General features: G+C 41.6%; 1 protein-coding gene across 20 annotated transcripts in view; it reads right to left on the reverse strand.

Annotated features, from left to right (window-relative positions):
- Positions 1 to 21,890, reverse strand: part of LOC115177330 (plectin) — a 191,776-nt gene that overhangs the window by 39,792 nt on the left and 130,094 nt on the right. For 8 of the 20 annotated variants that reach the window (XM_029738013.1, XM_029738018.1, XM_029737998.1 and 5 more), the window contains exons 2-8: positions 13,893 to 13,954; positions 5,697 to 5,711; positions 4,632 to 4,721; positions 4,080 to 4,115; positions 2,808 to 2,885; positions 2,522 to 2,614; positions 277 to 443 (exon numbers count right to left, since the gene is read on the reverse strand). In XM_029738013.1, the coding sequence (XP_029593873.1) occupies positions 277 to 443; positions 2,522 to 2,614; positions 2,808 to 2,885; positions 4,080 to 4,115; positions 4,632 to 4,721; positions 5,697 to 5,711; positions 13,893 to 13,954 (541 nt within the window). Of the gene's footprint in view, positions 1 to 276; positions 444 to 2,521; positions 2,615 to 2,807; positions 2,886 to 4,079; positions 4,116 to 4,631; positions 4,722 to 5,696; positions 5,712 to 13,892; positions 13,955 to 17,270; positions 17,978 to 21,890 lie in introns of those variants that run through there. The other 12 variants (XM_029738007.1, XM_029738005.1, XM_029738004.1 and 9 more) reach the window with 6 other exon arrangements.

The raw sequence follows: 21,890 nt of genomic DNA on the forward strand, positions 1-21,890 counted from the left end.
GAACATTAGGTGCAGTATATAGTCTCTTATGGACAAACTTTACCCAAGATTTGGTTCTGGGTACAGAGATTAAATACTGTAAATGTTACACTACGTATTGTGGCTTGAGGTGTCGACCGCCAAAGTAATACACTAAAAGTAATACAAATATATGCCATTTAGCAGACCCTTTCTCCAATCATACATTTAACGTACAGGTGGTCTCGGGAATCGAACCCAGTATCCTGGCATTACAAGCAGCATGTTCTACCAACTGAGCTACGGAGGACCACTTACTGGTGTTTGTGGATGACGGCATTGAAGAGCTTGCCGTCCCTCCAGCTGGTGGTGAAGTTGTCACAGCGGATGCCCTGGTAGCCGTCCACCATGCGCTGGGACCACAGCAGCAGCTTCTCCTTGGCCGACATGTCGTCTGACTGGCCATTCACCTGGATGTCCGAGATCTAACAGGGGCGGACAGATACCGGGGTTAGACAGGGGAGGAGGCCACACGCCACCAGGGTTGGGGTCAATTCCATTTAAATGTTGGTCAATGCAGGAAGTTAACTAAACTTGGATGAAAATGCCTTCTCAATGATGAGATTTGGAATAGAAAATGGAGTTTCAGTTTACGTCCTGGATTGACTGAATTGATGTGGAATTGACCCCAACCCTGCTTGTCATGGTGGCAGAGGGAGATAGTTGGAAACAATAAAGATATAATCTATTTGAGAAAATCGATGATGCATTTTAATGGATGGGGATTGATTCAATCATATGATATTCTGGCTCAATCTGAATCAGGTTTTGTCCACCTCAATGATCTGTGGTGGAAAACAAGAAAAAACGCTGTTTTCCAGCTAGGGGAGGCAACTCTGTCATCATTAGTACATATGTGACATCAAAGGGAACCGCCAACTAGATCTCAATTCCTAGGTCATTGGGTAGGTGGGAGGGATGGCAAGCGGAGACTGCTCCTGCTTTGGGTCTCCAGACACAACTTAAGCACTATCTGGTCCATTGGCTAATGTGGCAGGACTGTTTTTTTAATTATTTGGGCCGGAAGGGAAATGAAATGAGTCACAGTCACCAGAGGCTCAGAGGGTACTCTCTGTTCTTGCCAAAAGATCGCTCAATTACCAAATTCTCTGCTTACTGGTCTCTTTCTGTAGTCGGTGTGTGTGCGTATACTGTAAGTGTGTGTGTGTGTGTTCTCCTCGGGATCCAATCCACCCTCGATGGCCCCACCCTAAACCTCTCCCTTCTAAAGAAGAGGAGAATGCCTATGATGACTCACCAGGCTGCGGCCCTGCTGTTTTTTTTCTCTTCTCCTTCTGAGAAATGAGAGATACGTCTCTCTAGCCAACGCAGTACATGGAGTACAGTAAACCAATGAAAATGTAAATCAAAACTTGAAGTTGAACTGATGTCTGTGCCCAGTGGGTATACTCTACACCAGGCTTACTGCAGAACCAACATTTCTTCCTGTGCCCTGCTCAACCAAGGTCACTTGGGCTTACTGCTCCATTTTAACTGGCAGTGCCACGCATTCTTTTATCAAATAATGTAGTGTTAAATAAACACAAATGCATATTTTGTAAATAATGTCTGAGTGTGGGAGTGTGCCCCTGGCTGTCCATACATTTTAAAAACAAGAAAATGGTGCCGTCTGCTTTGCTTAATTTAAGGATTTTTATACGACTTCTACTTTTGATACTTAAGTATATTTTAGCAATTACATTTACTATTGATACTTAAGTATATTTAAAACGAAATACTTTTAGACTTTTACTAAAGTAGTATTTTACAGGATGACTTTCACTTTTACTTGAGTAACTTTCTATTAAAGGTTTCACTCAAGTATGACAATTGGGTACTTTTTCCACCTCTGAAAAAAATACTAAATTCCCTTACGTTGATGACTTTCTGCAAATCCAATTAGTTTTCCACGTTGATCCAATGTCATAACAGATTTTTGGGGGTTGAAATGATGTGGAAACAACCTTGATTCAACCAGTTTTTGTCCAGTGGGTCAAAGTTATGCCACTCCTTTCCCTTGGGAAGCATGGGGAGAGTGATTCACACACACACTAATGCTATTGTACTGTAACACTTCATCAATATGTTAAGGCTATTTAAGTGGCAGGGAAAGCTACATCATAAGATCTCTTCCTTATTCTTTCCATGTTTCAAAATAACTAAATGAATGCATGATCATGAATTATCAGGAAGGGTTAGCATGGCCTACAGTACATTAGCCTACTATGAAGAGGCTGGAGTTTAATCTGTTATAATAATTATTAAACTGTAATAATATTATGATTGAAATATATTTGATAATAATTTGATAACAGATTTGATAGCAATGCGATTTTATGAAAGCGATGTGGTAACATCTCGAGTGATTGAGATCGAATGGATTACACATGATTGGATTGAGTTCAATTTGTGATTGTTACTGATTGGCTTGGATCAGAGCCAAGGAGAAAGGAGGATGAGGAGCTATATGGTAATGGAACACAACACTGACAGAGTAGGACACCTGGAAGTGAAGGATGATGGTCCATATCAGCCCAAGGGTCAGCTTGGGGTTGCCATCCGCGATGTCATCGTTTCTGATGTTCACCAGCTTGACCTGTGATTGGACGACAGAGAAGAGCGAGGCTTAACATTTATAGTAGTTCACATCATAGTAGATGCATTATGACCCTGTTCCAATGCATTTAGATAGTTCTCAGTCATGTCACTTACAGTAAGTCATCTTAATACAGTACACGAGGGTAAATAATTTGTTACATTATCTCCATTTCAATTGCTGTTTCTATTACCTGTCGGTGTTTGAGGAAGTCCAGTGCTATCTGTACATTCTGCAGCTTGTGGAATCTCATGCGGCCTTTCTCTCTGGGCTAGAGAGAGAGAGAGAGAGAGAGAGAGCGAGAGAGAGAGAGAGAGAGCGAGAGAGAGAGCGAGCGAGAGAGAGAGAGAGAGAGAGAGAGTGAGAGCGAGAGAGAGCGAGAGCGAGAGAGAGAGAGAGAGCAAGCGAGAGAGAGAGAGAGAGAGAGTGAGAGCGAGAGAGAGTGAGAGAGAGAGCGAGCGAGAGAGAGCGAGAGAGTGAGAGCGAGAGAGTGAGAGCGAGAGAGAGCGTGAGAGAGAGAGAGAGAGAGAGAGCGAGCGAGAGAGAGAGAGAGCGCGAGAGAGAGAGAGAGAGAGAGGTTAGAAACAGACTGGACAGGAGTTAATGCTACCTTAGAAGAGGCTTGGAGAAATGCGAGTGAGACTATGTCGGAAGAGAAAAATGTGATGCAGCTACGACAATATCCAACAAAACGGGAAAAGGGAAATTGGGAACTAAATTGTAGACTCAATGACAAGAGTACACATGATTTTCCTCCAAAGAAAAAGATAATAATGACAAAGAATAGGACGAATAACTGATGCATCTCACAGATCTCCAAGTACAACTTCCCTCATTGTAAAACCACATTAATGACATCATTCATTAGTGTACCTACCTGTTCTTCACCTTCGACAGACAAACACAGAGGTAAATAGGAGATATATTTGGAGTGAAAGAGGCTGAGCCAATACCATGATTAGTTATTAGGTACAGGAATCTTTGATTGGTTGGTTTTGAATTGTGTCACCACTTCATGTGTTCGGATGGGAGAACAATGAATCGAAGACTTCCACTTCCAAAGAATACTGTATTTGTGCTATGCAATAAGCATTAGTAATTGAGATAAACAGAAACAATAAAGCTATTTTCAAATGGATAATTTCCCATGCTTAAGTATTGTTATAGGGTCAATGACTAGAGTCAATGAAGTAGTTAGTCAATCATGTCCTTCCTTCATTCAGCCATGGCACCTATTAATAACCGAGGGGTTTTTGTTTATAGCCAGCAGCAAAATGGTTAATGCACCCCAGTCTTTGCAAGCTTGTCAATGATAAATAATTGATGGCCAAAGGAAAAATAATGAATGGAATCATAAGCACAGGAAGTGACATCATGCACAGCCGAGCCACTGGGTAACGGACGACTCAAGCCACATGAAGTAGAAGAAGAAAATGGCGGCCGAGTTATAGAAAACCCCACTCACCAACCGCAAGTTCCTGACCACGTCTCTCTCCCTTGCCTAGCCCCAGCAAAGAGCAGTGCAAAGAGAGGAGGCATAGGCCAAAGGGCAACGGTCAGCATACAGGAAAGGGGGAAAAGTGTAGGGGGGTAAAGAGGGGGACATGAGGAGGGGGGGGGCAGAAAAGGAGAACCAGAGAAAGGTCAGACAGGAGCACACAGTACAAAAAGAGAAGCCAAAGTGGGGTTATTGTGTTAGGACCACGGAGGCGTCTGGTAGATGAGCAGAGACCAGCAGAGCGATGAGCTAATGTAGCAGAGACAGAGTGCAAGGCTTCCAGAGAGATCTGCAGTAACCTATAACGAATCATCATAATGTGCAAGTGTCCAGTGTTGACTTACTGACTTGTTTTTTAAATATCGAAACAACTACAAATAGTTAATATTTCCAGGGACTGGAATGAGAGGTAGGTAAGCAGGGGCTAGACTTTTGTTTCTTAGGGTCAGGACTTGGTTCAGATTGGGGTGTTTGGATCGAGGTCCGTCCACTCGCAAATCAGAAGTCAGCAGTACTCACCAGTGTCTCCCCAGAGAGGACCTCCAGGAGGGAGATCAGGTTGTGTCCATCTCTCAGGTCTTCATACAGATCAGTCACCTGACTCTGTGACTGTGGAACAGAAAGAGAAGGTTGTCATCGCAATGTCTTTTCTTTGTGCAACACCTAAGACACAATACCTTGTATTTATGTAATAACATTTTAATATTCCGGATCTGGTTACGAGTCTGATTTGATAGGGCACCTAGACATGGGTATCATCCTCTTACAGTAAACCTTGGAAAGAATAACCAATCATTCCTGTATAAAATTATACAAGATGTTCAAGCTCCTCTCAATCAGTCTACACAGCTCATGCTATGAGCCTGCAGCTCTCTCTCTCTCTCTCGCTCCACCAGTACATCTGTACAAAGGACAGGAATGCATGGCTGCAGGCAACCAATCTGCCTGTGTTGGACACTCAAGACACCTGCTAAGTGGCAGCTGCCAGATCTACTGAGAGATGATGGATGGAAGTCAGGGAGTCTCAATAAAAAAAAAAAAATCATAGTCAAAAACAACTAAATAAACAGTACGAATATAGGCAAACAGATACTAGAAAATGAAAACAGATAGTCCAGTGAGTCTTGGGACTGGGCGCATGCTATAATAAATTCCAGTAAGCAAGATAAAGTGTTATAGAGAGCAGAAGAGGGTGAAAGCTTAGGGAGAGTAGGGAACGACTGAAACTGAAGGATTTAAAAGTCGTTTTCATCCAAATGCAAAGGGACTGCATGCCTCAAGTATGTACTTTACTGTGCAACACATAGTCCTAACACTTGAGGTCTGTGCACGTAACCTGGACAAATCTCCCATTGACATAAATGCATGATTTACGTGACCAAACCCTAGTTACTCGCACATATCTCAAGTTAGGGTTTAGCTCACAGTCCACAAGGCACTCTGTGTGACAGCGTCAGTGTAATTCCTCATACTTTCACAGTGATGGCATAGGTGTGGGGAGTGGATAGTGTTCAGGTGAGATACATGCTCATCAGAATGTGTCCCACATACAGTGCCCTCCTGCTGGGGCTTGCAGGCACCTACCTCTGCTTTCCCATGCTGGACGGAGGAGAAAGCGTGGATGAGGGATGAGATGGAGAGAACAAGGAAATAGAGAGGGAGAACGACAGAAAGAGAAAGAGAACACGATCATGAGTCACGTTCTGTTAAAGGTCCCCAAAGCACATACGTGCCTGGGTTGCTCGTCTTTCCAGTTCGCTGCAGCTAGCGACTGGAATGAGCTGCAACAAACACTCAAACTGGACAGTTTTATCTCAATCTCTTCATTCAAAGGCTCAATCATGGACACTCTTACTGACAGTTGTGGCTGCTTTGCATGATGTATTGTTGTCTCTACCTTCTTATTCCTTTGTGCTGTTGTCGGTGCCCAATAAAGTTTGTACCCTGTTTTGTGCTGCTACCATGTTGTGTTGCTACCATGTTGTTGTCATGTTGTGTTGCTACCATGCTATGTTGTCATGTGTTGCTGCCATGCTATGTTGTTGTTTTAGGTCTCTATGTAGTGTTGTGTAGTCTTTCTTGTCATGATGTGTGTTTTGTCCTATATTTTTATAAAATCTTTATAAAATCTTTAATCCCAGCCCCCGTCCTCGCAGGAGGCCTTTTGCCTTTTGGTTGGCCGTCATTATAAATAAGAATTTGTTCTTAACTGACTTGCCTAGTTAAATAAAGGTTAAATCAATAAAAAAAAGAAATGAGCCTGAGATGATATAAAATGATTAAGAAAATGAAAAAAGTTAGATGAATAGAATAAAAGAGAATGGTAAAAAAAAGTTTAAAATATTAGTGCTTAATCACATGGTTAAAATTGGGAGATTGCATGTAATGCTTTGCTACTGTGTCAGTGTTAGAGGTCGACCGATTAATCAGATTGGCCGATTAATTAGGGCCGATTTCAAGTTTTCATAACAATCAGTAATCAGTATTTTTGGACACCGATTTGCCAATTTTTTTATTTAACTAGGCAAGTCAGTTAAGAACACATTCTTATTTTCAATGACGGCCTAGGAACGGTGGGTTAACTGCCTTGTTCAGGGGCAGAACGACAGATTTTTACCTTGTCAGCTCGGGGATTCGTTTTTGCAACCTTCCGGTTACTAGTCCAACGCTCTAACCACTCCACATTGCACTCCACGAGAAGCCTGCGTGGCAGGCTGACTACCTGTTACGCGAGGGCAGCAAGAAGCCAAGGTAAGTTGCTAGCTAGCATTAAACTTATCTTATAAAAAACAATCAATCTTAACATAATCACCAGTTAACTACACATGGTTGATGATAGTACTAGTTTATCTAGCGTGTCCTGCGTTGCATATAATCGATGCGGTGCCTGTTCATTTCTCATTGAATCACAGCCTACTTCGACAAACGGGTGATGATTTAACAAGTGCATTTGCAAAAAAAGCACTGTCGCAGCACAATGTACCTAACCATAAATATCAATGCCTTTCTTTAAAATCAATACACAAGTATTCATTTTTAAAGCTGCATATTTAGTTAATATTGCCTGCTAACATGAATTTCTTATAACTAGGGAAATTGTGTCACTTCTCTTACGTTCCGTGCAAGCAGTCAGGGTCGCATGCAGCAGTTTGGGCCGCCTAGCTCATTGCGAACTGTGTGAAGGCCATTTATTCCTAACAAAGGCCGTAAATAATTTGCCAGAATTGTACATAATTATGACATAACATTGAAGGTTGTACAATGTAACAGCAATATTTAGACTTATGGATGCCATCCGTTAGATAAAATACGGAACGGTTCCGTATTTCACTGAAAGAAAAAACGTTTTGTTTTCGAAATGATGATTAAGAAATTACGGATTCGACCATTTTAATGACCAAATGCTCGTATTTCTGTGTGTTATTATGTTATAAATAAGTCTATGATTTGATAGAGCAGTCTGACTGAGCGGTGGTAGGCAGCAGCAGGCTCGTAAGCATTCATTCAAACAGCACTTTCGTGCGTTTGCCAGCAGCTCTTCACAATGCTTCAAGCATTGTGCTGTTTATGACTTCAAGCCTATCAACTCCCGAGATTAGGCTGGTGTAACCTATGTGAAATGGCTAGCTAGTTAGCGGGGTGAGCACTAATAGCGTTTCAAACGTCACTCGCTCTGAGACTTGGAGTAGTTGTTCCCCTTGCTCTGCATGGGTAACGCTGCTTCGAGGGTGGCTGTTGTCGATGTGTTCCTGGTTCGAGCCCAGGTAGGAGCGAGGAGAGGGACTGAAGCTATACTGTTACACTGGCACTTCGGAAGCTATACTGTTACACTGGCAATACTAAAGTGCCTATAAGAACATCCAATAGTCAAAGGTATATGAAATACAAATCGTATAGAGAGAAATAGTCCAATAATTCCTATAATAACTACAACCTAAAACTTCTTACCTGGGAATATTGAAGACTCATGTTAAAAGGAACCACCAGCTTTCATATGTTCTCATGTTCTGAGCAAGGAGCTGAAATGTTAGCTTTTTTACATGGCACATATTGCACTTTTACTTTCTTCTCCAACACTTTGTTTTTGCATTATTTAAACCAAATTGAACATGTTTCATTATTTATTTGAGGCTAAATTGATTTTATTGATGTATTATATTAAGTTAAAATAAGTGTTCATTCAGTATTGTTGTAATTGTCATTATTACAAATAATAATTGTCATTATTACAATATATATAAAAAAAAATGTATTTATTAAATCGTCCGATTAATCGGTATCGGGTTTTTGGTCCTCCAATAATCGGTATCGGCGTTGAAAAATCAGAATCGGTCGACCTCTAGTCAGTGTGTTCGATCTTGTGAAAAACAGGTACTGTCCTCGCACAGGTATGTATGCAAGTCTCGCCCCTGCAAGTTGTAACACTCACTACCTTGATTTATTACTGGCATCAATGGTAAGTACTTATGTAATACTGTGTGTTATAAGTAGTTATATAACCCTGTGTGTGAACACAGTAACTCACTCCTGCCCACCTGTGGCGTACACACTCCATCCATGGAGGTTTGAAATGCAGTGGGGGTTGATGATGGCCACTAGGGACCACTGTTTACACATTAATCACGTAAGATTGTCCAACTTCAACTAAGAGTCTCCAACTTCAACAATATTATACAAGTTGTATGTCTGGAACTGATGGGACAAGATCGCGTAACATTCTAGTGTTTTTCTTCAGAACTGATGGGACAAGATCGCGTAACATTCAAGTGTTTTTCTTCAGTTCAACTGCTTGGGGCAACAATACGACAGTTATGACTATAGGCCAAATTACCTCAAAATCAGTCAATATCCAACTTAAATTTGAAGGCATTCTACAGTTCAAGAATTATTGTTGAAAAAAGTATTGTTGTCTATCAACAATGACAAGCCACCGGGGTCTAACAATCTAGATTGAAAATTACTGAGGATAACAGCGGACGATATTGCCACACCTATTAGCCACATCTTCAATTTAAGCCTACTAGAAAGTGTGTGCCCTCAGGCCTGGAGGGAAGCTAAAGTCATTCCGCTACCCAAGAATAGTAAAGCCCCCTTTACTGGCTCAAATAGCTGACCAATCAGTCTGGTACCAACCCTTAGTAAACTTCTAGAAAAAATGGTGTTTGACCAGATACAATGCTATTTCACAGTAAACAAATTGACAACAGACTTTCAGCACGCATATAGGGAAGGACACTCAACAAGCACAGCACTTACACAAATGACTGATGATTGGCTGAACGAAATTGATAAAATGATTGTGTGGGTGGTCTTGTTAGACTTCAGTGCAGCTTTTGACATTATCGATCATAGTCTGCTGCTGGAAAAACTTGTGTGCTATGGCTTTACACCCCCTGCTATAATGTGGATAAATCGTTACTTGTCTAACAGAACACAGAGGGTGTTCTTTAATGGAAGCCTCTCAAACATAATCCAGGTAGAAGCATGAATTCCCCAGGGTAGCTGTTTAGGCCCCTTTCTTTTTTCAATCTTTACTAACGACATGCCACTGGCTTTGAGTAAGGCCAGTGTGTCTATGTATGCGGATGACTCAACACTATACATGTCAGCTACTACAGCAACTGAAATGACTGAAACACTTAACAAAGAGCTGCAGTTAGTTTCGGAATGGGTAGCAAGGAATAAGTTGATCCTAAATATTTCTAAAACTAAAAGCGTTGTATTTGGGACAAATCATTCACTAAAACCTAAACCTCAACTACATATCGTAATGAACAACGTGGAAATTGAGCAAGTTGAGGTGACTAAACTGCTTGGTGTAACCCTGGATTTTAAACTGTCATGGTCAAAACATATTGATACAACAGTAGCTAAGATGGGGAGAAGTCTGTCCATAATAAATGTGCTGCTCTGCCTTCTTAACAACACTATCAACTAGGCAGGTCCTACAGGCCCTGGTTTTGTCGCATCTGGACTACTGTTCAGTAGTGTGGTCAGGTGCCACAAAGAGGGACTTGGGAAAATTGCAGTTGGCTCAGAACAGGGCAGCACGGCTGGCCCTTAAAAGTACACAGAGAGATGGCATTAATGACATGCATGTCAATCTCTCATGCTCAAAGTGGAAGAGAGATTTACTTCCTCATTGCTTGTTTTTGTAAGAGGTGTTGATAAGCTGAATGTACCGAGCTGTCTGTTTAAAATACTAGCACACAGCTCGGACACCCATGAATACCCCACAAGACATGTCACCAGAGGTCTCTTCATAGTCCCCAAGTCCAGAACAGACTATGGGAGGCGCACAGTACTACATAGAGCCATGACTACATGGAAATCTATTCCACATCAGGTAACTGATGCAAGCAGTAGAATCAGATTAAAAAATATGGTAAAAATACACCTTTAGGAACAGCAGTGACTGTGAAGTAATACAAACATAAGCGCAGACACATGCATACAAACACATGATAACATACGCACTATACACACACGTATGCATGGATTTTGTGTTGTAGATATGTGGTAGTGGAGTATGGGCCTGGGGGAACACAGAGTGTTGTGAATTCTGTAATTAATATATTGTAATGTTTTTAAATTGTATAACTGCCTTAATTTTGCCAGACCCCAGGAAGAGTAATCTATACAAATACAGCATAATTGTAGTTGGTGCGAAATGCTTCACTCTCATTGGTTCCTCTATGGTATCTACAACAGTCTCTCTCTGCTATCCTGTAGCATATGTTTAAACCCTGTCTGTCATCAAAACACAATAGCCCATGTTGAAGAAGCTCAGATTGAGTCAACGTGATCAGGTGGTGTCATGGTACAAATTGTGCACTGCAGACCTGGGCTCATTGTGAGTACATCAAGGTTAAAAACATTAGGCCAGTCAACACAGAACCTGACAACACCTCATCCACCACGTCGCTTTCCCGTTACAAAACACCCTTTAGGTGATGCGTTCTTCACTTAACTTAGGGTTACATGTGTTATTATAATGTTGAACGCCTATAAAAAAATCACACACGTCATTGAATATAAGAAAATAGTGATAGTGTCTGGTCTGTACACTTCATTAAAAGTGAATGGGGCATTACATCTACAGAACGATGTAAGCTACAGTGGATTACCTTTTACATAACGCTGAGAAACCCTCCATGCTGTCGTCCCACCCTTGTTGACACACAACAAGATTTATGCTCGAGTGGAAGTTATTCCAAATCCTTTTACAACCCCCTCATGGCCCACCCCGGGACGTGCCCACTGGAAACACATGAACAACCTTCGTTCAACGTCAGTTTACCATCACACGGGCAGAAGTAACACTTTCGTTCTACTGCAAAATGCTATATTTAAAAATCTCCCGCGTGACGTTTCCAATTATGTTTTCCAAGCCTTGCTTGGGTCGCTATTTCATTTTAATGACTAGGCTAGTTCTGTAACAATGCATTGCATAGCACATACTGTGTATGGTAGGAAACGGTTTCTAAGAAGACAGTTCTCTCTAGGAAAGCTCTTAATTAAACATTTGTCTACTTCATCTCAATATATAGCCTACTTCATTTAAACTTTTTTTAAAAGGAAAAGTGTACAGTTATCCCGGTCCGTCGAACATTAAACAAGATGCAAATCTTGTCATATAGGCCGACCAATTTGTCATAATGGCAGTGGGAAGACAAGAGACACAGATTGATTGCTCTGATAGTACCTGTAAGGAGCACTTAATTAAGGACCTTGCCTAGCAAAGAGCTAAGGGCAGGCAGGCAGTCAGCCACCCAGAACCAGCAGTCAGTCTGTGTAGCACATGTGCTACTATTGGCCCAGCTAGCAGCCACCGGGCCTTGGGCCCAGAACAGAATGTGGTGCTTCAGAGGCAAAGAGCAAAACATATCCAGATGTCTGGGACTCACATAAAACACTGAACGAAAAAGACTGCTCGCTTGTGTGTTATATCAGGAACAGCGTATGTTAGCGCCGATGGTTTTCAGCCCTAAAGGAAAGGGGCAGTGGTGAGGTAGATGAAAAGAGAAGGGTGACAACAGCACAATTGACAAACTCACTCAGTCAAAGTGAGGCTGGTCTTCGGGTAAACCTTCCCTCAAAACACCAAGCTAGAAATCAAACACTCATGATTTCCTGCAACCTTTCTGTGTGTGTGTGTGTGTGTGTGTGTGTGTGTGTGTGTGTGTGTGTGTGTGTGTGTGTGTGTGTGTGTGTGTGTGTGTGTGTGTGTGTGTGTGTGTGTGTGTGTGTGTGTGTGTGAGTGTGTGTGTGTGTGTGTGTGTGTGTGTGTGTGTGTGTATGTGTGTGTGTGTGTGTGTGTGTGTGTGTGTGTTGCACGTCTGTGTATGACCAATGCATGTCACTTTCAATGAAACCCTTCCAAAGGGGTTGGTCTGTCTGACTGTATTGATGTAGTAGGTTGAGATGGTGTTAAAAACAACAACCACTTGATGGTTTGATATCTGTGGATATCTGTCTGGTGGGGGATCAAAACTCACTGTCATAATATTGTGTTGTCATGGATACTACCCAGCATGGGATCATGACTTTAATAGCACCTGCATGTTCAGCATGGCTGGACCAGAATGGACCCCAGCTCCACTCATAGTAATGCAGTAACGGTTACATCAGACGGTCACATCTCATCTACTAACATACCAACACAGATATCCCCTATACCAAAATAATTATTGTAAACATAAAAGGTGAGAACATAGTCTTCCTCTGATACAGAAACTATCTGGGCCTGTGTTCATAAAGTGTCCCAGAGTAGAAGTGCTGATCTGGGATCAGGTCACCCCATGACCATTCATTATAATGTAAAAGGTAAAACTGATCCTAGATCAGCACTCCTACTCTGAGACGCTTTATGAATGCGGGCCCTGGTGTTTGTTAAGATTCGTCGCCGTTTTAAATTTGAGAAACGGAACTACACATCTAAAACACAGCAATAAAGTATCTGGCCGGTGTCGCTACGATTCACGCCAAAGATTCTATCCTACTCCTGTCATTAGTGGCAAAATGACTTCTGAAGCTCAAGATACATTTTTTGCCGAGAGGCTAAACTGCAACCGTCAGAAAACACACAGCTCAGCCTCCATGTGGTTGGTTGGCCAATTATGAGGTATGATTCACTAAGGAAATATCTGCCATCTGCCACTCGTACACATCACTTCTGGACCAGTTGTGATCCAACTCACCATAAATCCTACATTGACAACTTCTGCGGTTGTTCTGCAAGTAACCACTTCAGCCATTTTCATTCGTTTTATGACATTTGACTGATATTTGACGAAGGGGCGGCAGGTAGCCTAGTGGTTAGAGCGTCGGGCCAGTAACCGAAAGGTCGTGAGATTGAATCCCTGAGCTGACAAGGTAAAAATCTGTCGTTCTGCCCCAGAACAAGGCAGTTAACCCACTGTTCCTAGGCCATCATTGTAAATAAGAATTTGATCTTCACTGACTTGCCTAGTTAAAAAAAGGTTAAAAAAGATATTTATGGATAATAACACAGGAATACTGATTTTGAAAATGATGTACGAGTCATTGTGAGAACTCCAGTAAACCTCAGAAACAAAATGTAAACAAATCTATTGAAATCAAACTGATGTTGGTTAAAAATAAGTTGGTGTGTGTGTGTGTGTGTGTGTGTGTGTGCATGTGATTGTCTTTGTGTATAAACTATTGATACCAGTGATGAGTGCATTAAAGTAAGTAAGACAGGGCAAGTGAGTTAGGTATTGAGTACATAAAAACTACTCTGGTAGTGTGTTACCATACCTTTATCAAGTGTTTGTTCACCCATTTTGTGAAGGTCTTTTTCTGTACTCGATCCCGTTCATCTGCAAGACACAACAAAGAGCAAACGTCAGACATGGTTAAAAAGAAATGAAAAGAAATATTTGATACACCCTCTGAGTACATACAGTAATATTGATGTATTTTTTAACGGGGGTTGAGATTAAAACATGTCGCAGGGTATTAGGGATAAGGAGAAGATGAAAGGATTTAAAATACATTTAACATGAACAACAAGAGCTGAAAAATAACAAATATTCCAGATGCCGCCATCGTTTTGTACATCCCCGAAACAAAGACAAGTCATTGGATGGGATTAGTCTTGCCTAGTGGGACATGATACCAGAGCGTCTGGACTAAACATGTCTGACTTAGGAGAAATCATCATAGCACAGTCAGTGTCTAGATATAGACCATCATCGTCTAGTTGTGTCTGCAAATGCTTTTCACTATGGTATGACTACAGGCCTGAGGCTTAGTGGAAGGATTACACTGTACAGGTGTTCAGTATCTCTACAGGCGACATACTGTAACGGACACTGTGGTGCATGCTGAACCTGACAAGATACGGTAGCTCTCAGAGAGTAAGAAAATGGTGCCTTAACGGGCATATAAATCGCATCTAGCAGATAGATCCGGTTTCAGCATCACCGCACTGAGTGGATTTGACACACCCTCGGTCAAATACCTGGACACACCCCACTACCCTGGGGTACTGGAAGACATACTGCGGAGCGCAGACACAGACGTAGCAACCGTAGACACTGACCCTCCCCAACCAACAGGCATATCACCAACTGTTACCCATCATGCCAGACCACTTCACTGAAAGATTGGTTAAATAACGGATACAAACAAAATTAAAACAAAGAAGTCCCATTGAGATATAGTATTTTTCAAGTGAGCCCATCAGTTATATCACGTGAGATAGTACTGATGGCCAATCCAATAGCAATTCCAATAGGTCTGTTTAGAAAGTCAGATGTCGCATTGAAGATAATACTATAGTTATTAGACTGAAGACTTATTATCCAGATAAAAGACATGGGTGTCCATATTAATAATAGTTCATTAACAAACTGCATTTAAGGTTCTTCATCAAAGCCTACCGTACAGCTAAAGGGAAAATACCACCCCAAAATTGACATTGTGAAAATGCCGTGTTTCTATGTTTTGTAGTAAAAAAGATAGAAGATAAAATGTTTCCAATGACATCATCAACCAATTAGTAGACAATTAGTAGGCAATGCCTACTCATACTTGGTTAAAATCACACGATGCACACCAATGATGTCATTGGAAACACTTATCTTCCTCACAAAAAAAAATGAAATGAAATGGCCATTTTCACATATGTTGATGTTGGGGTGGTGCTGGAGATAATGAATACGAAGTTGCATTTTTGGGGGGAATTTTCCCTTAAAGTGGTAATATGTAACTTTTTGTCCGACCCGACCAAGTCACATAGAATTGCGAGTTATAGATCTATCATTCTACTTGAAAGCAAGTCTAAGAAACTGTATTTCTATGCTTCCCATTCTTAAGTGTTGCTTTTGAGTCTTTTATTTTCGGTTTCGTACACCAGCTTCAAACAGCTGAAACAACAATATTCATGGTATTCATATTCATGGTTATATTCATGGTTATGGAAAATACATTTCACAGCGGTTTAGATGGTACAATGATTCTCTGCACTAAACTTAAAATACTAAACTGAAATTAGGCAAACTATTAGAGTTTTAGCAACCAGGAAATGGCAGAGCGACTTCTGCATCGTGCAACGCCCAGACGAACCAAAGTACAACGTTGAAGGCAGTGCTGATTCACTGCGACCGCAAACTGAACCCGCAGGCTACGTTTTAGTATTTTAAGGTGTGCCATGTTGCTATTGTGTTATGGAAACACGTTGCCGTGGCAACCGCCGGGTGTGTGTGCGCCTGGAGACTGACGCAACTTTGACCTCTGTCGTTCATCAACAAAGCTACAATACGAGGGCAATCCTGATTGGTTGATTGCTGGCATAAATACTAAATCAAATTTAGGACGTTTTGCAAAGGTCCCATAATCCTGGACAAACCCTGCACCTTGACCTGTGGTCATTCAACTAATGTAAATTCCAAATACCTGTGTTAGTCCAGCAGTAGTGTCCAGCTTGCAACCAGCATACACACTAGCGCAGTCATGACTCAGGCTAAGACAAACTATTTAAACTCCATTGTATAACGCCAAAGATAAACACAGTGATCACAAAGGTAAAAGGGGCGAAAGTCCTACCTCCTTTACCCTGAGCCATCTACTTGATTCACTGCAGGACAAAGGAGTGTTTCAACCCATCGCAAATCTAATAGGTCCTCCTGAGTGAGTCACTCTCAGCACTTGATATATAATTGACCATTAACCAATCCGCATATGTCTTTTACTCTATTACTCCTTCTTCTTTGTTCTCCTGGATAGTCAACTGTTGAAGTGTCCTGGGTTAAGGAATGTTTTTTGGTCATCCTATAGGAGTTTTATCAACAATGTATGGTCCCGCTGAGATTTCATCCCCTCGCTGACCAATAGGGCGGGAGGGAGCGGCTGATGCGTTAGATTAGTGGGAGTGTCCACTCCTGGTCACAATGTGGACCACTGGAGAGACAGAAAACATTACAGGAACAAAAAAAAAACACTTCCTTTTAAATCTAAATGTGTTCTCAGAATTGACACTTAAGAGAAGGGGAATCCCCATAGACGATGATTAGAGAAAGCTCAAACTGTAATTGAGAGTGCACTAAAGGGGCCTGAGAGTGCACAGTGTGGTGTGAAATCTGTGAAAATTGTATGAACGGCCTTCATTTTGCTGGACCCCAGGAAGAGTAGCTGCTGCTTTGGCAGCAGCTAATGGGGTTCCATAATAAATACAAAAAAAGACAATAAAAGGCTCACAGTGGAAGCCACAAGCCCTCTTTCAATTTAAATTGACACTGACAGTTGGTATGTATGTTAGCATCATGAAGGGGCTCATTATTTCACAGACTAGCCAATCAGGCACCGACTTGAACCTCTGAATAGACTTGTCTGTGCAGGGATATGAAAATGGTCCAAACCTGTAACTGCAGCAGTAAAACTTTTCCTTTCACAGGAAAAAAAAACAACAAAAAAAACACCCAGCATTTTAACTCTCTCCCATACGCAAACATGAACCATAGTGTTAGAGGCAAACTTTTCATATGAACCTATTTGACACAGAAAGTCTAGGTGTCTATGACACACACTGTCTCAGTGAACACTGTCATACTCGTACCTATAGAACCAAACGTTTCATGTACTGTTAACGTCTAGGACACATAGCTTCCTAGGTGAATGCTGTCGTACTGGTACCTTTCCTGCCGTCCGTAGACTTGAGCATCCCCTGGTAGTAGCTTTCGTCTGAGGGCACCCTGTCCCTCCCATCCCTGCCACCACTGCTGTCTGTGGAGAAGTTCCGGTATCTCTGTTGCTGACCGCTCATGATGCCACTCAACTCCGAATGAATGAATCAAAAGGTGCCCTCTAACACGGTTTCCGTCCGTAGCTAGAAAGTTTCTCTCTCCTGCTCTTTTTCCTCTTAAAAATTCCTCAGCGCTCCTTTCACTCATGCAGTGGCGTGGCTAAGATCCAGTCAGCACTTTCGATCTAGCCTACAATTGGTTCCTCTCTCGCTCTATCACCGTATGAGCTCTTCTTTTCTTTCCTTCCCGTTGTGTGTTTTTTCTTCTTCCTCTCCTCCTTTCGCAATAAGTTATGCCTGTGGGGTACGGTGTCTGGGCCTGTCCTTGTGCTGATCTGTACACTATGATACCTGCCTGTGTGTTTGGAGGACATTGTGGTGGGTAAGGCTCGGTCACACCCCTTTCTCTGCCCCGTCATATTGGTGTGGCTGGTGTGAGCAGGGAGGGGGCAGAGAGTGAGTGATCAGACGAGGTGTGCTGGCCAGCGGGCCCGTTGTGCCATAAAATACACCACTTGCATACACTTTTACTCGTCATCTTACCTTCGCTTACACAAGCGCGCACAGTACACAGCCTGAATCATTCTGCTTCGTTACGATGGCTGTATAAGCAATAACGAAGAATGGCACCGGAATAAATAACGCAATATTGTTTTACGGTTTGATATATTATTTTAGAACACAGTTCAATGTCTCCACGGATTTCTAATTACGTTTTACACACACGCACACACACAGCCCCCCCCCCCCCCACCCCCAATATGAATCATTGCCTACTCATGGCATTCCTGAAAGAGCTGTGGGTGTTACTCAGTATGATGAGGAAGAGGGGGGGGGGGGGGGAGGCTGAAGGAAGGGCTACTTTGGCCCCCACACACACAGAGAGATCAGCCATGACCCAACCCTCAACAAGACTATACAGTACCAGCTATCTAAGGACATGTAGATTCTCAAACTAGACAATTAGTGAAGGAGTACTTATTCCTTCTGTTCTGCTGAAGGCCTGACAGTGTGTGTGTGTGTGTGTGTGTGTGTGTGTGTGTGTGTGTGTGTGTGTGTGTGTGTGTGTGTGTGTGTGTGTGTGTGTGTGTGTGTGTGTGTGTGTGTGTGTTTTGTTTTCCCTTTAACTACACTAGCATGAACACTCATGTACGCTCACAGACCTGATTTCCTCAAACTCTACACTCACATGTGAAGACATCGCAGAAACATTCCAGCACAACTCCACAACAACCAGCTAGCATCCTTAAGCCAGCGATGATGATGATGAGTCCTTTATCAGCCTCTAACCCAGAGATGACCATTCAGATAACTGATAAGACACTATATCTGTGAGGACATCAGTTGTTTTGGTGTCTCATTCCCTCATAATAACACGGGAAGACACAAAATACACTGAAGACAGACCCAGGGAAGAACAGGGGAGTATACTACAAAGTAGGATCAAGGAGTTAGCCAGCTTACTTTGATGAACAAAGTAAGCTGGCTTCATTAAAAAAAGCTCAACTTAAATATGCATTTTTGATTATTGAATCAATAAGAGTAAACCATACGCCTTTCAAGATCTTTCAAACATTTTTATTTGACTTCTATGACAATATTTAACTAACTCCTTGAATCTGCTTTGTAGTATACCCTTCAGGGTTCCTAGTCCTGTATATTTCGGGGCTTCACTAAGGTCCCTTCACTGTGGTCTAACCCCCTATAAGAACTGTATGGTGCTGACACCCAAACCAATGCCGCAGGGTGTGACCAACAGGCCCTGGCAAATCCTAGCCCTCTAAACATTAAGAGGGTAGAAGGTATGCATCTCATTTCCACACCCTGTCTGACATAACATTAGGAAGGATGTAAAAAAACAACAACTTTTCTTTCCAATGTGAGGTTATTAAGGCATCTTGTTTGAACATGAAGCAGTTGATTTGTCAGGATGTGTGTGTTTGTTTTATTTAAACACTAAGTTCACAAAATTAGCAAATTGTGGAGAGGCACACCTTAAATAATAGTGTACTTCCACACGTCTAGGCAAGAACAGGAATTAAGGAGGGCAAGCAAATACCATAATACTGTACAGTCCAAGACAGAGAAGGGAAGAGCACAGTAATAATAACACACACATAATCACACATTCGACAGTGCTGGAGGCTAAACATAAAGACATTGAGGATTCATATGATCACCTCTGACAGGGGAGTTTGGACAGTGTAGCATGTGAAATAAAGGATTCATATATGATGTCATTGATTTCTAGGTGCTTAGCAGAGAAAAAAGAGGAAGGAACCCGGACACTGCTCCTGATAGTATCTTTAATAAGCTTTTCGTATCGGCCTCACGGCCTTTGTAAAAGGTTTTGTGAGTTTTTTTGTAAATAAGCACCCAAGGGTAGACCTAGCCCCACCCACATCCGTCCGATGCGTCGAATTGGGTTGGAGGCGAAGGGAAAACAAATAAGTGCCACCAAATATAACAAATATTGAAATATTTGAATAAAGTGTGTACATAAAACGTATTAAGCACGTCTGTAAAAACACGATGAGGACATCGACCTATCAAGCGAGTTTTCATAAATCATTGGGTACAGCGTAAGAAAAACGTCAGAGTAATCTTAAATAGGGACATAATTCATGTTCAAATTCACAACATAACATACATGGGCATTTCATCATTAAGACCTTTAGGGAATAATGTCTTGAGGGTGAAAATCCCAAAACATTCTATTTTACTCAGAGTATTATTAATATCACCTCCCCTGTCTTATATCTTGACTTTCTCTATGCCACAAAATCTAAAAAGGTAGAAATGTCATGTTTTAGGTCATTAAAAATGTACTGCGACTGGATAATCCCTGTCGTTTCGCCTCATTGAACTTTTATGTTCACTGATTCTCTGTTTGAGAGAACGAGAGGTTTTACCTACATAGCACAGCCCACATAGACATTTAATAATGTAGATGAAATGGGTGGTGGAGCACGTAATCATTTCATTTATTTGGATACGTTTTCCTGTATGTGGGTGGCAGAAATATTCACACTTCATCATACTGTTGCACTCTGCATTTATAAAGTTGAAGTCAGAAGTTTACATACACTTAGGTTGGAGTCATTAAAACTCGTTTTTCAACCTCTCCACAAATGTATTGTTAACAGACTATGGTTTGGCAAGTCGGTTAGGACATCTACTTTGTGCATGACACAAGTCATTTTTCCAACAATTGTTTACAGACAGATTATTTCACTTATAATTCACTGTATCACAATTCTAATGGGTCAGATGTTTACATACACTAAGTTGACTGTGCCTTTAAACAGCTTAGAAAATTCCAGAAAATTATGTCAAGGTTTTAGAAGCTTCTGATAGGCTAATTGACATAATTTGAGTCAATTGGAGGTGTACCTGTGGATGTATTTCAAGGCCTACTTTCAAACTCAGTGCCTCTTTGCTTGACATCATGGGAAAATCAAAAGAAATCAGTCAAGACCTCAGAAAAAAATGGTAGACCTCCACAAGTCTTGTTCATCCTTGGGAGCAATTTCCAAATGCCTGAAGGTACCACGTTCATCTGTACAAACAATAGTACGCAAGTATAAACACCATGGGATCACACAGCAGTCATACCGCTCAGGAAGGAGACACGTTCTGTCTCCTAGAGATGAATGTACTTTGGTGTAAAAAGCGCAATTATTTAAATAAATTATAATTTCACCTTTATTTAACCAGGTAGGCAAGTTGAGAACAAGTTGTCATTTACAATTGCGACCTGGCCAAGATAAAGCAAAGCAGTTCGACAATATACAACAACACAGAGTTACACATGGAGTAAAAACAAATATACAGTCAATAATACAGTACAAAAATAAGTCTATATACAATGTGAGCAAATGAGGTGAGATAAGGGAGGTAAAAGCAAATCAATCCCAGAACAACAGCAAAGGACCTTGTGAAGATGCTGGAGGAAACAGGTGCAAAAGTATCTATATCCACAGTAAAACGAGTCCTATATCGACATAACCTGAAAGGCAAGGAAGAATTCACTGCTCTAAAACCGCCATAAAAAAGCCAGACTACGGTTTGCAACTACACATGAGGGCAAAGATCGTACTTTTTGGAGAAATGTCCTCTGGTCTGATGAAACAAAAATAGAACTGTTTGGACATAATGACCATCGTTATGTTTGGAGGAAAAAGGGGAGGCTTGCAAGCCGAAGAACACCATCCCAACCGTGAAGCACGGGGGTGGCAGCGTCATGTTGTGGGGTTGCTTTGCTGCAGGAGGGACTGGTGCACTTCACAAAATAGATGGCATCATGAGGATGGAAAATTATGTGGATATATTGAAGCAACATCTCAAGACATCAGTCCGGAAGTTAAAGCTTGGTCACAAATGGGTCTCCAAATGGACAATGACCCCAAGCATACTTCCAAAGTTGTGGCAAAATGGCTTAAGGACAACAAAGTCAAGGTATCGGAGTGGCCATCACAAAGCACTGACCTCAATCCCATAGATAATTTGTG

Source organism: Salmo trutta, chromosome 37 (assembly GCF_901001165.1).
Source record: "Salmo trutta chromosome 37, fSalTru1.1, whole genome shotgun sequence".
NCBI lineage: Eukaryota > Metazoa > Chordata > Actinopteri > Salmoniformes > Salmonidae > Salmo > Salmo trutta.